Genomic DNA, 15,210 nt, shown 5'->3' with positions numbered 1-15,210 from the left:
TCGGGAGCTTCGGCCCCAGGACCGAAGGGGTCCTGGGGCCGAAGCTACGGCCAGACCCTTCGGCAGCTTCGTGAATAGACCCCTTAATGTGGGTCTTAAACTAGTCTGCAAGGATATTGTTAGTGATAACTACAAATAGAAGGAGAGGTGCATTTGCAAGCTAGAAAAGGTGCAGTGGCAGATGAGTAAGAATGGTTGTAAATGTAATGCTCAATGGTTGCAGTTGTAATAGGATCCTCTGATGATGCTACTGCCTATGATCCCTTGTTTGACATGTTGTAATTTAGCATTTTTATGCAATTTCATTCTTACAAATTTTCACCTGTGTGTTATGAATTAGCTATCACTATCAGAAAAAATGTCTGAAGCCAGTTTTACACCTATTTATTGTGTTTAATACATGCAACACATGACAACACACATACTACAGTGCATTGCAGTCACTGCAATGCACTGAAGCAACAGCCCTGCATTACAGCACACTCAAAGACACATTTGCACACTACAGTGAATTGCAGTGCCATGTGGTGGAAAATATTGTGAGGGTCCGATTTAAGGTGCATTGTGTTGTGTTGTGTTGGCAGCCCATGCAAACGACTGGGGGGACAAAATATATTTCTTAAGAAGAACAGTTAACCTATATAATATTGTTTTTACATGCTTTTGATAATAAACTAAAAAAAAGATAAACAATGTAAAGGTCTATGTACTTTGTTTCTAAACCTAGACACTGCACAGACTCATAAAGCCAACTAATAATCCAGTTATGGACTCATTAAAAAGTATGTCTTGATATTAGCCACGTGTATTCCCTACACAGCATAAATCAGACGATATGAAAGAGGGACAGCAATATAAGCCAGTCAGGCTCTATTGCAATGCACAGCTCTGTGCATAACACCTAGAGCTTCCTATGAGGAGATTAACTTATCTGTATAATTATTCTCCTTTATTGTCCAATCACAGGCTGGGGCACCGTATAGGCAAGGGTGTATTATCATACACTCTGCAGAAAGGTCTAACAAAGTGTAGGATTCTGATGTGCTCTCTGGCAGGAGTGCCTGGATCACATGCCTAAACAAAAATCATTAGGCAAGAAAAACAGTTTCCATATATGTACTGTATTTGAACTGTATATGTAACTATATGCCTGGAATTTATCTTTAAAAAAAAATCATGAATATGAATTCATGAACAGTAGGAGTAGAAAAATATGAATATTAACAGAACAGAGTCAATCCATGTATAAATTCACCAGCATGCAGAAACAAATGCATACAAATGCATTCAAACAACCCTCTTTTGAGATATTGAGTGCCTTCAAGAAAAATCAGTATTTCATGTGCCAGCGTCTCTTTGTCTGCAGTTTCTTTATTCCACCTGAATAATTTGTAGCAGTGAGTTATTTTCTTGTCACCCACTGTCTAAATGTATTTGTTGGCAAGAGTACAGACTTTCTATAACAAAGAACTAGGAGAGGTAACCATATGTAGAATGTGTCACTTCTGTGTCTTAGCTAGCGTTAGTTTTAATAAACCTCAATGACACTTTTCTTCCAGGTCCTGAAATAATATTTAATGGAGCATTTTAAACCACATATGGTGTACGTTTTTTTGCTTGCACAATATTTAAGTAATTGCGACAATGTCAAAGGTTATTATGAAAAAAAAAAGCAATACATGCATTTCAAAATGGAAAAAAAATGTTTTTGCTCTTTTGGGCTATATTTTTGCTTTCAGTAGGTATTTATTAAAAACACTTATTTTGATATGGTACCTGTCATAAAAAAGCATACCAAAGATTGAAATATGGCAAATGCATAATGAATAGCCCTACAGCTGCCCTTCAGTTCTGCTGAACCGAAGGGGTCCTGAGGCCAAAGCTAGCCGAAGGATCGGAAGCTACGGATAGATCCTTCGGCAGCTTAGTGAATAGACCCGTATGAATTCCTATGGGGGAGCATATCTATGCTTCTTAAAGTGACATTAAACCCTCAGATTTTTTAACATATAACAATACTGTAATGTGTGCCTTACTGTAATCCATGGTAGTTTCCCTTCTCTTTGCTGCTCTTCCTTTTAAATCATCATGTCTTCTCATGCTTGGGGAGAACTTCCCTTTTCAGCTCAGGGCCTCTTCCTGTAGTGCTGGCTCAGATTACAAGCCTATACAAACGGATACACAGACACCGTGTATCCAGTCCAGAGACAAGGCAGTCTGCTGCAAAACAGAAGTTCTGCAGAGCATGAGAAGAGATACAGATTTAAAAGGATGAGCAGCAAAGAGAAGGGAAACAACCATGGATTACAGTAAGGCACACATTACAGTATTGTTTTATGTTAAAAAATCTGAGGGTTTAATGTCACTTTAAGATACCCACAGTTGTGTCTCTGAGGTGACATGATGCAAGGGCATCTGGGTAATTTGAGAGGCTTGATAGTATTTAAGAACATGTGACAGCACTAGTCCCCCATTTATTTAAGAACAATATAATATTTGTTTAGCAATTGTTTGAATTGTTTTCCCTCAGATGAAATTAAGTATATAAGATTATAGGGCTAGAGTGTGGTAGGCAGGCATAACTATGGGTAACACATGAGAGAAATAAAGACATTTACGTAGCAAAACCATCTTTATTGCTGTAATCCTGCCCAGCCAGTATATGGGTAGTCTTTTTATTGTTTACCGTATATTGTTTATGTAGTTGTATAAAAAGAAGAGGTAGGTGGCTTATTAAAGGGCGCTGTAGTCTGCTGTAAGGTGCATGCTTAAGTATGGGAAATTTGAGGTTATCTCTTGATTGGTTTTGCATAGATATAGGCCAAATTGTTGAAGGGTAAGGAAAGGGTTAGGAATGGAGATAATGGATTTTGTTACTAACATAAAAATGTCATCTGCATAGTAAGTTTGGTATAGTGGCCTGCAACCTCCACTATGGAGCTATCAGTCTTTGTTCTGATTAGATGGGCTAGCAGCTTCATAGCTAACAAATGCAAAGTAACAACTAATTCTAAGATAATATATGATGATGAGCACTAAGCAGAACAAATAAGTGGAGAGAGAAGAGGGAGATAGGAAGAATACAAGAAGGAAGCAAAAAAGAGGGTAAACAGTGAAGGAAAGGCAAAGAGTTCAAAATTTGACAATGCATGGAGAGGCATCATTTTGTACTGAGTCTGAAGTCATTTAGCAATAACTTGATAAGCATGGCAATAGAAAGACATAATAATGCTGCTACTTTACTGGTGTACTGTGATTAGCTTATAATGTTTGGTGTGAAAAAATAAAGGCAGAGAAGCAAACTTTGAAGTAAGAGATAGCAGTAGCATTCTAATTTTTAAAACTCTTGGCTATTTCAAGAATGTGAACAGCACGCATTAATCAAAAAAGAAAGGACCTTTTGTTTAGTGTTCTATAGTTAAATGACAAGCCTAAAAAACATAGCTAATAGTTTGGATTATTCAAAGAACTCCAGGAAGATTAAAACGTAACCCTTGCAGCCCCCCTCCCCTACTGCAAGGGTTATGTGCTCGTTTTTATCTAGGGTCCAAAATAACAAAGATATACTCACCTGAACTTGGAGCAATGGAAAGTTTTACATCCTAGACGGAAATGAACACCTAACCCTTAAAGTGCGGGGCTAGCCCCACTGCAAGGGTTAAGTTTTAGTCTGCCTGGAGTTCCTCTTTAAGGGTTTTAAGGAATCCTGTACTAAGAGAAATAGACAGGCTGCAATTTATCTGTGTGCATACAAATGTCTTACTGTGATAAGAAATGCTAGCTGAGATGATCAGACTGTATACATTAACCCCTTTTTTCAATGACCTGCATTTTAGGGGCTACTTCAACTATTTCAGCCCTGAGCTGTTAACTTCTTCATAATTAAGTTATAAACTAGATATGTAAGATTCATTTAATTCTGAATTGAAATTTGGATGAATATTAGCACATTCGGACATTCAGATGCATACCGAATTTCTGAATGAAAGAAATAACATATCCAAACATATCCAAATTTTTTATAACGAAAATTTATATGCATCCGAAATTTTTTCCAAATGTCATTCAAAATGAACTGATGTTGCTAAATTTTTAAATATTAAAAAAACAGCATGGAGTCACCTCCCTAATTCATACCAGACCCTTTAGGCCTAAGATTATTTTCAGGGGGGACCCCAATGACAAAAAAAACATAAAAAAGCATGGGATCCCCCCTAAACTCTCTTAACAGACCCTTGATCTAAGCAGCAGGCTGGCAGAGAAGGAAAGGGTGGGGCGAGCGTGCGTGCGTGTCTCCTGCACCATACCAAGCCACATGCCCTCAACGTGGGGAGGGTTTTTTGCCAGGGGGGGACTGGGCTAGGGTTGTGGGGTCTGTGGGCAGGGGGACTTATCTGAATGCTGCCCCACCTTGTGAATGAGTATGCGGTACTTGTCAACAACGGTGTTGTGTTTTGTTTTGTTTTTTCAAATTAAGGACTTTGTAGTACGGTGTGGTGTTTGTTTACTATTTGAAATTTTCATTAACATACAATGCAAACCCTCTCACCCGTCACAACCCCTCCTAACATTACAAAGGAGAAGGCAAGTAAAACATTTAATCCTTAAATCCTTAAGAGCGAAGAAACCCTAACCAAAGTAAAAGCAAAATAAACTGCATTTATATATAAAAGCATTTTTTTTTAGCTTATGCTATATGAATGGGAATATGTAACACATAAAATAGTGTTATCCCAATTTGGCTGCAAAAGTCATATATACAGTTTAAGCATCAGCTGTTTCAAATCCTAATTCAAGGATTTGTATTCCCCTAACTGGATTATTGTGATGCTTTGTTTTTATAACTTCCAGAAAAGGTCCAGCAACCATAACAGTTATTGAAAAATACTGCATCCTTTCTTATTACAAATGTGCTAATCCCAATTCTCCAAACCCTCCACCGGCGGCCAGGTATATAGAGAATATAATTTGAAATTTGTCTGCTTACTGAATAACTTCTGTACCATATACAGTATATGAAGTATCGATTAAAGCTATTCTATATATCCTAACATGTTACCTACAATCCTTATATTAAAAAAAAACCTGGACATTCCCAGATTGAGCCTGTAGTTGCGGTGTATTCAGTACAAGCCTTCTTACTTCATTCATATTTTTTTTTTAAATACACCTGTTTGTTTTTTTAACCCATGGTATTAATTTGCTCTTATTTACTAGCTTTTATACATGTACTATGTTCTGTAAACATCTTTGAGCCCTTAGAAAAAAGCATTATAAAAAACATTATTATTATCCTATGGATTCAGTGTTATATAGAATATAGTATTGGATTCAGGGTATTGTATTATTGGGGAGAAATTCAACTATTTTAAGAAAGGTGCCACAAATGACACTGTTGTCCAAGCATTTATTTCTGGTGGATATTAGTATTGTCTGGAGGCACATTTATTAAGATTGAATGAAAAATCAATCTTGCTTTGCTGGACTTTGATAAAATGTAGCTTTATTTTGACCATGATATTTAATGTAATATTTGAAAGAATGGAGTGTAAAAGCCATTAAAGATCCTTTTCAATGTTTATTCATCTTTTTTTATTCATTTAAAATAATTTTCACCCTGAGTTAAACTGGTAATGGGTCCGTGAAGTTATAATGTACTGCTTACTTTGAAAAACTGGTGAAGTTAAAAAAACTGTTTTTACATCTCATTGTAAATTTGCTGGTCATTCACTGTCTATTACATTCATCAGGTGCACACTGACTCTGTTATAAATAGTGGAAATGTGATTGGTGAATGCATACCTCCCAACTGTCCCTCTTTTGGAGGAACTGTCCCTCTTTTGGAAACAAATGCCCCTGTCCCTATCTCCTCCTCTGTTGTCCCTCTTTTTGGCCTATTGTACAGATATCTATGAAAATGTACCATTTAACTATCAAAAATGTTTTATGCACCTAAACGTTCATCTTATCTCTTAATTATCTTGTTTTCTATTTTCAAAAGCCAGTATAAAGGAACAATAACGGTGGAAAAAGCAATATTGGGTTTAGCCAGTCATTTTTGTCTTATACATTTTTAATGGTCCGCATAACTGGGGATCTGGCGGGGTGTGTCTAAATATGTGGTGCTAGAAGGTGTCCCTCTTTCTCATCTCAGAATGCTGAGAGGTATGGTGATTGTCTAGTAAATATTATAATATGCCCTAAGCTGTTGCTTGAAACAGCAGCAAATTATACTTATGTTTGTATTGAGCACTTTGTGTAATGCATCTTCCTCTGTTTTGTAAATGGCTGTTTAGCTTAGTCCACCAACAATCATTCTGCTGATAGGAAGTAATTATACATGCAGAACTAGAGCTATCCAATCAGCAGGGAGCATGAGCTTTGCTGACTGCAGGGTTATAGTTGTGACACAGCAGGGGGTCGGATCTCTGTAGAGACAGAGGCGGCTCTTTAATTAGGCAAATTAGGCGGTCGCCTTAGGCCTCGCGGCCGCCTAGTTTGCCTTGTCAGAACGGCAGCCAGGTAGCATTGTGAGCTCTCATCCCTGTAGCTGTCAAACTAAGACTCTCAGTTTGACAGTGACAGGGCTGAGAGCTCATCCATTACCTGATCGTTGGTGCGGACCATCGGCTCGGTCTTCTGCACGAAGCTCCGCCCACCAGCCAATGAGAAGAGACCTCACCCCTCCCATCCACCACACGAGGATCTCTGGCGGGGAGGGCGGAGTTTAACTGCAGAAGCTGATGGAGACACCCACAGGACACGGCCAGCACAGCACACACAGTACTGGAGTGGCAGCCTGGAGAGCCTTGTGGAAAGCAGGTGAGAGCCCTGTGGAGAGCCCTGGTTTAACCAGGGCTCTTTGGGATCTCGCCCTGATTAGACTCCACAGATCCCTGCTACCCTGGTGAGGCCCCATCAGAGCCCTGGTGAGATCCCACAGATCCCTGGTCTGTGGGGTCTCACCAGGGCCCTGAAGGGGTTTAACCAGGCTGGTGAGACGCCACAGAACCCTGCTACTGTGGGGTCTCACCAGGCATCTGAGGGGTCTAACCAGGGTGGCGAGAGCCTACATAGCCCTGCCGAGACCCTACAGAGCCCTGGCAAAACTCTACAGATGCCTGATGAGACCCTGCAGAGCCCTGATTTAATCAGGGCTCTTTGGGGTCTAACTGGGCTCTGTGGGGTCTAACCAGGCTGGTGAGATCCGACATAGCCCTGGTGCTCGTGAGACCATACACAGCCCAGGTAAGACCCTACAGGTTTACCAGAGCTCTGTGGGGTCTGCCCGGGGCTCTGTGGGTCTAATAAGGCTGGTTAGACTCCCCAGAACCTTGGTGAGGCTCCACAGAGCCCTGATGCTCTAGTGAGACCCCAAAGAGCCATGGTGAGACCGTAGAGAGCTTTACAGAGCCCTGGTGCTGGTGGGACCCTACAGAGTCCTGGTGAGACCCTGCGGAGCACTGGTTTAACCAGTGCTTCTTGAAGTCTCAGTAGGGCTCTTTGTGGTCTCACCAAGGCTCTGAGGGGTCTAACCAGGCTGGTGATGAGACACTACAGAGCCCTGGTGCTGGTGAGACCCTACAGAGCCCTGGTTTAACCAGGCCTGTGTGGGGTCTCACCAGGGCTCTGTGGGGTTTCACCAGCCCTTTTTTAACCCCACAGAACCATGTTGGGACCCTACCCTGGTGGGCTCTTTGGGATTTTACCAGGGCTCTGTGGGGTCTAAACAAGCTGGTGAGACCCCACAGAGCTCTGATTAAATCAGGGCGTTGTAGGGTCTCCCCACGGCTCTGTGGGGTTTCACCAAGACTGGTGAGATCCCCACAGAGCCCTGCTGAGACCCCCACAGAGCCCTAGTTTAACCAGGACTCTTTGGGGTCTCACCAGGGCACTGAGGGGTCTAACCAGACTGGTGAAACCGCACAGAGCTCTGGTAAAACCCTACAGAGCCCTAATTTAGGGCTCTGCGGGGTCTCACCAGCCTGCTTAAACCCCACAGAGCCCTGGTAAGACCCCACAGGCCTGAGTGGGGCCTCATGTTTAGGTTTTGCCTAAGAGCCGCCTCTGTGTAGAGACACCAGTGCTTCCACACTTTTAACTCAAGCTGTGGTTGCTTTCTAAAGAGAATAAACTGTAAGACATTGCACATCTTTTCTTTTTAAGCACCTGCATGTATTGAACTGATTTAAAGTGAAAGTTCAATTGGGATTTAATACCAGCTTGAACAACTTCACAGTAAAGGTAATACTGCAAAGTATACAAATGAATAATAGATTGTTAGACTGATAACTGGACGTCAGTAAGATTACAGAAAGCTGCTATATTGTGCTATGCTTTTGAAGCTGTGATACGATTTTACTACCTATAACAGAAGTGGAGAAAATGTCAGCATTAACTTTTTAGGAAAGGTACCGCTTGCAAAACCCTAACAACGATTTTACCTTCTGGTTTGAGCGATTACATAGCTGACCTTCAACAAGGGAACATACCATTTAAAATTTTTAAACATCTGTCACAGCATAAAATCTTTTACAAATATATTTTCATTTTGCAAAATAGAAAAACCTAACCTGTCTTTTCGGATGTAGTTTTTTTTCAAAGGCTACATGTATTACTGGCTTATACTCTTGTAGAATATTGGGCACTGATCTAATGGATTCTGCTGTTAAAGATTTTCTCACGTCTCCAAATCCACCGAGCCGTCCATTCCCCTTTCATTGGCTTCTGTGAAGATAGCAAGCCATCTGTGCCTGCGTGTATTCACGCTTGCAGTGTCCCAAGAGAGCAGTGTCTGCTGGGATATTTTATATCATGCATTTGATAGACTCCCTCATGCTACAATGGTCATCAAGAGGGGCAGCATATTCCACAGGGCTAGTGAACTACATAGTTTTAAGTGCAAAGTGTGCTTCACCAGGTGTCTGAACATTCAAACATAATTTAGAATGCAACTGTATTTCCAATCAGCTTTTCTGATTGAACGTGCCTTCGGAAATAAAAAATGTGTTTGCTGCGTATTCAGCTTTTACTGCAGGAACAAAATGCCACATAAAAGTAAATTCTGTAACATGCGTTGAATCACAACTTCTTGCTTGGAATTTCAGTCTGTAATAACAACTATAAAGTTGTAATTGCATTTGCTGCTTCTGTGATAAAAGTTTATAAAAAAAAGAGTTTAATGGAGATAAACTTAAAATAAAAGTTTATGGCCCACAGAACAGCCCAGAGATTAACTTCACAGATTGCTTTTGTTTAATAAACAGTGAAAAGCTACACTTTAAGAGTGTTTTATTTAGCCTTTGTATTTCAGCAGCAGATTCTCTGCACATCTTTCTGAATAGCTTATGCATGCCTTTTATCCATATAAGCAAAAAACCTTTAGGCAGCATTTTTATTAACCCTTGCAGTGGGACTACTCCCGTACTGCAAGGGTTAAGTGCTCATTTTCGTCTAGGGAGGAAAATAAAAAAGTTATACTCACTCGAAACTCAAAGCCGCTTGGCTGTCAGAGCACTCCCTCCAGCCTGTCTTCTCCTACGCTGCAGTGATGGATATGTCCCTTGGCATCCTCACATCCTATACACAGTGTATAGAATGTGATGACTCAGGGACCTTGGACCACTGCAGCAGAGTGGACCAGTCTAAGAACATGCTGGCTCAGAGGTTCGGGTGAGTATAACTTTTTTATTTTCCTCCCCAGGGGGAAAATGAGCAATTAACCCTTGCAGTGTGGGGGTAGCCCTACTGCAAGGGTTAATAAAAAGGTTGCCCCGAGTTCCTCTTTAAGCTTAATTCCAACCATTTGTTTTATAAGGTGAGAAAGAGTATTAATTCTCCTTATTTCTCTCTGTGACTCTATTAAGGAGTTCTACCCAGTCGTTTTCGGTCCTGGCAACAAAACATGATATTCAGTCAAAGGTTGTCACCAGCCCTGGAAGACACAGAGAGCAATAAAAACATTGTCAGAAGTACTTCCTTATTCTAATAAAAAATTTATTTTTATTATTTTCTCTGTGTTGCCATTGGAGAGATTTGCCATCACTTCCTGCCCTAACAGGAAGTAAAGAAAAATCCCACTTCCCACTAGAGACACAGACAGCAATAAAGCCGTTCCCTGCTCTATCCAAAACAAAATAAAATGTTTTGGCTAGAATTTGGCTTTAAAGCCTCCACCCAGAAGTAAGTGTAGGAAGCAAGTTGTTAAGAAGCTCAGATATAAAGAAATGTAAAAAAGATCAGCTTTTCCACTCAATAACATGCATTATAAAAGTTTAATGTGAGGTCATATGCACCTGATTCTGATGGGAGCTTCCTTAAGACAAATGCAGACAGACTGCACTCAACTCATTACAATAATGCAGGCAATGCTTATAAACAGCTTATTTTATCATCTTAAAGGGGAAGAACAGTGTACAATCATATGAACTATAGTTAGAACACAATGCTTTGGCTAGATTTACGCTCCCTTCGTGTCTAGAGTAGAAGTTGGGGGCAAATTTATCCAGTGGGAAGAGAGGTGGCAATAAACACCTGACGGATTTCAACACTTCCATACTCTATCCAAAACTAGAAAAAACCTTTGGCTTGAGTTCCACTTTAATATGTAATACTCATAAAGCTGAACTCCAGACAAAGAGATTAATACACAGATTAGATACATATATGAGAGCTGTTTTACCTTTTTTCCATCCCTCCAGTATGGAGATTTACACATCTCTGCCCTACAGAACAGCCCTATCTGGCAAAGAAGGGGAACTGATTTTTCTGTGCGGCAGTTTCACTTTTACTTACAGGTCCCATCCCCACCATACCCTATGATTGAAAACGGAAAGGAGAAGCAACACAGTGGTGAGCAAATATTCCTCACTCTGCTCTCTCCTCTTATTAGCATGACTCCCTACACTGCAGCTCACCTGATTGGATCCTTGCACTGCTTCATCCTCACCTTTTTTAGCTCTGCTATACAGACTGTACAGTCGACTGCAAGAGGCTAAAACCAAGTCGCAATCAAGTACTTACATTGCTTGCATTAAAAACACATTTAAAGCAGAATACATTTTTTTATTAACCCTTACACTTCGGCACCCCCACACTGCAAGCCGATGGTATTTCCCTCAGCGTCTTCACGTTCTATACACGGTGTATAAAACATGATGACTCACTGGACCTTAAACTTCTGCAGCGGAAGGGGAGAGAGGCTCCAGGGACTGGACTAAGTACAAGCAGGCTCTGAGGATCTGGTGAGTATAACTTTTATTTTTGAACCTAGACAAAAATTTGCACTTAACCCATGCAGTGTGGGTCTTTTATATCTGCTTAGAGCTGTGTCATTTATATCTGATTAGAGGTCAGCTTTAATTACTTGAGAGACAACTTTATTGTTCATTTCATGACCTTCTAGAGTCACACACATTCTTATGCAGAATTGCTTTGCACGGGTTAACTATTAGAGCAATCATCGGTGGTCTTATTATATACTGCTAACAACTGTTTGCACAGAAATGTTAAATACCTTTTCACAGACCTTTGCATTCAGTGTACGCACTTCTAATTAAATTTAAATCTTTTCAGATCCCTATGTGAAAATCCATCTCATGCAGAATGGCAAGAGACTGAAAAAAAAGAAGACAACTATTAAGAAGAATACTCTAAATCCCTACTACAACGAGTCTTTCAGCTTTGAAGTACCATTTGAGCAAATTCAGGTAATCTAAAACATCACCTTGGAGCATCCAAACATGTTTTCTGCCTTGTTCTATTTTCAAACACATGTATTAAGGCTTTTCATTACCATATTCTTCATGTTCTCAAATGACCTTGAAAACGATTCAACTGAATTACTCTGTTTCCCTTTTAAAAACCTTATTATTACATATGGATGTATCTTTGAACAAAGTATGGGTACACGTTTTTAGTGCTATTCAGTCACTTTTAACTAATTAGTGTGTATTTTTATCTACCATTATGTTCAAAAAGAAACAGGGCTGAACATTCCATCCTGAGCAATATGTCATTATGGAGTGCCAAACTCATACGTGACATTGTGTTTAAATAATACAGGCTCTACTAAGAACATCAAGGACTAAATAGTAAGAGGTGTTCTGATAAATGTTATCTAGATAAAAGCAAATGAGATTTTCCTTCTTTTCCCCACGTCATATTTGACAGCTAATTTGCCTTATCATAATCTGCTTTCCATGGAGTAGATATGCGATTTGGATCCGTGGAGCTTTTTTCCAGATATGAAGACTGTATAGTCATATATTCATTCTCATCAGGAATAAGATTATGTGGATTGGCTTACAGAACCAGAATATTCTCTCCGTAGTTTTTATGAAAGTAGATCTGTCATTATAAAATTGATGGGACACAAGGCAACATTACAATTTTACAATATCATTTTTTTTTCTCATCAAAGAAAATTGGTGTTCTGGAGCCTAAGCTCACATGGTCTCTGGCTACCAATAATTACAGCAGAGACTGTTGCTTTCAATCAGCGACAACATAGGAGCATCAAAAGGATTATTTCAAACTATGTTTAACCCTTTCCTGACCAATGATCATTAAAGCTTAGATGTCCACACCAAATTTTGCAGCATTAGAGCGCATTGGTTAATTTGACTATAACTCTGTAAATAATTTACCTACCTAAATAGTTCTTATGTTTCTTGAGGACATGTAAGGTTTTTATTTTGAAAACTGTTTATATGCTTATTTTTTTATTATAACTAACAAAATGACAAAAATGTTTAAACAAATGCAATTTACATTAACCATTTCATAATTACCTAAAGAAGGACTCTGGGGAAAAACAAATCTTAACCCTTTCAGTGGGACTATCCCCACACTGCATGGGTTAAGTGCTCGTTTGTGTCTAGGTTAAAAAACGTTATACTCACCTGAACCTCGGACACCGTTCCCTGCAGCCTGTCTTCTCCTCTGCTGCAACAGTAGCATGTTCCTCTGCATCCACACGTCCTATACACAGTGTATAGGACTCGATGACTCAAGAAAATAGAGCACTGTAGTGGAGGTAGCCCCACTGCATGGGTGATAATTTTTTTGACTGGAGTTCTGTTTTAAATGTTTTTAATAATTTTTTAACGTCTGTTTTTTAAATTAATAGCTGCAGCATATCAGCTTCAGCTGTCATTGTGCATCTTTCTGTGTGAAGCACAATGGCAGTTGAGGCGACAGGCCTGTTTTGTAAACAACCCGTGTGATCACCATGATTGGCTTTCATGATAATAACATGATCAGAGCCCAATCAGTGTGGTTCCAAATTATTAGTGTGAGACCAGTGCTATCAGTGACATTGCAGTCTCTAATTTAGTTCCAAAGTAGAATGTAGAGTGCCATTTACAAGAGCAAGAATGTTGGCAAAGACCACATGCAGGTTGCAGATGTCAAGTGGTTAAACAAGGTTTTTATAACATTATAATACATGATAAAACTGTTAACATTTGATTGATCTCTTTCACAAGTGTGGCCTAGCAACTTTGAAAACAAGTCCTTCACCATTACCCACTCCATACATTACAAGTTCTAACTTTGTTTATTGTACTCTTGCAATAGCTGATAAATGATTTGAATCAGAAAGATAAAAATAAACTAATAGTGGAGTATTCTGTGCCTTATGGAGTGGGTCATTGTGGTCAATAGGGATGATTTATAAAGCAGCAGAGATTGTTCAGCAAAATTAATGTTCACTAGTTTAATAAATAAGGTGAAGTTGTGGTCACTGTAATCATCTAACCATGTGCAAGAAAAAAAAAATTTAGTTTCCCTTGTACATGTTCAGGTATTTAAAGTGAACATACCTTATTTAACAAGCTAAATTAAGCTAAGCTACCAACTTTGCAAACTGAACATTTTTTGTGCTTTGATAAATCAGGCCCATTTAGTGTAGCCTCCTGCCATGAGCCTAATTTGTCATCCAGAGGGTGTCACAGCCACAGGAGGAAGAGTGCATTGACTAAGTCAGGAAGGTTGGCTAATGACATACACACTTTAACTTTTTAAATGCCTAGCTGTACTAAACTATATTAAATGTGTTGTATGTATTATATTTTATCTCTACATACTCATAGTTATTTCTTTTTTTTATAGAAAGTGCAGGTTGTTGTGACAGTTTTGGACTATGACAAGATTGGAAAAAACGATGCTATTGGAAAGGTGTTTGTAGGATACAACTGCACTGGCGCGGAACTCCGGCATTGGTCAGACATGTTGGCCAACCCAAGACGACCCATTGCACAGTGGCACACTTTAACCCCTGAGGAGGAAGTAGATGCAATGCTTGGAGTAAAGAAATAAAAACAAATTCTATCTGCTGTTGCCCACATAGTGCTCTTTAGCCAGTATATGTAAATACCTCAGTGGTATGGGTCCTTTCATGTCTTTCCATGCATTCCTGTTTCAGGTCATTTGTACCAAATTCATTTTATTTGCACAAATTTAAATGTCCTTCTCCAAAAGAAACCCAGTTGTGCACCACAAAACTGCCCTCTTACTCTTCTTTTAAGCAATATGATGTGTAGATAGAGCATGAATCAATTTGTTGTTAACACACTCTTGTATATAACAGTATGCCTACATTGATTTCTAGTCTATGTATTTGTATGTCGTAAACGTTTCTTATTATGTGTATAATTTAATGTTTTTAATAAGATGTTCTATTTTAAGACAAAATGTAAATTGACTAATTATAAAAGAGCTGATAATATTACAGGTTATCTATTGTATCGCCCGCATTCCAGGAGAAATTCCAACTTACAAGGCACTAGTAGAGTTGCACTGACATCTTAAAGGACATCTTAAATCTGAGGTTGAACAGATACATTTGAATACAAGACAGGCAACATTCTCCATATTTTCAAGTTCATATGCATGTAGATTACAGTTCAGTATATTTTATCATGACATCTCTTGATTTTTACTTGCCACCTTCACTCATTTCTGTAAATTTTAGCTTTACATAGAATGTACATCTTGTGATTTATCCATATGTTAACACATGACACATTTTCATATATATGTGTGTTTGTCATAAAAAAAAATCTTGTTATAATGACAGATTGTGAGGCATACTGAACATTGCTGGAAAGCATTACGCAATGAATACCCAGTCACATTTTCATAGTTAACAAACAGTATTGTGACCCTCTCTCTCTCTCTCTCGCTCTCTCTCTCTCTCTCTCTCGCTCT

General features: G+C 39.2%; 1 protein-coding gene across 3 annotated transcripts in view; it reads left to right on the top strand.

The window, feature by feature from the left end:
- Nucleotides 1–14,851, top strand: part of SYT1 (synaptotagmin 1) — a 221,844-nt gene extending 206,993 nt beyond the window's left edge. For all 3 annotated transcript variants that reach the window (XM_018572826.1, XM_018572812.1, XM_018572819.1), the window contains 2 exons: nt 11,575–11,708; nt 14,113–14,851. In XM_018572826.1, coding sequence (XP_018428328.1) covers nt 11,575–11,708; nt 14,113–14,319 — 341 coding nt within the window. In that variant the 3' untranslated portion in view covers nt 14,320–14,851. The remainder of the gene's footprint in view (nt 1–11,574; nt 11,709–14,112) is intronic.
- The last annotated feature ends 359 nt before the right edge of the window (nt 14,852–15,210 follow it).

This window comes from Nanorana parkeri, unplaced genomic scaffold (assembly GCF_000935625.1).
Source record: "Nanorana parkeri isolate BGI_ZX_2015 unplaced genomic scaffold, ASM93562v1 scaffold45, whole genome shotgun sequence".
NCBI lineage: Eukaryota > Metazoa > Chordata > Amphibia > Anura > Dicroglossidae > Nanorana > Nanorana parkeri.
Note: the sequence above shows the minus strand (reverse complement) of the source record. Positions and strands in the feature narration are given on the sequence as shown.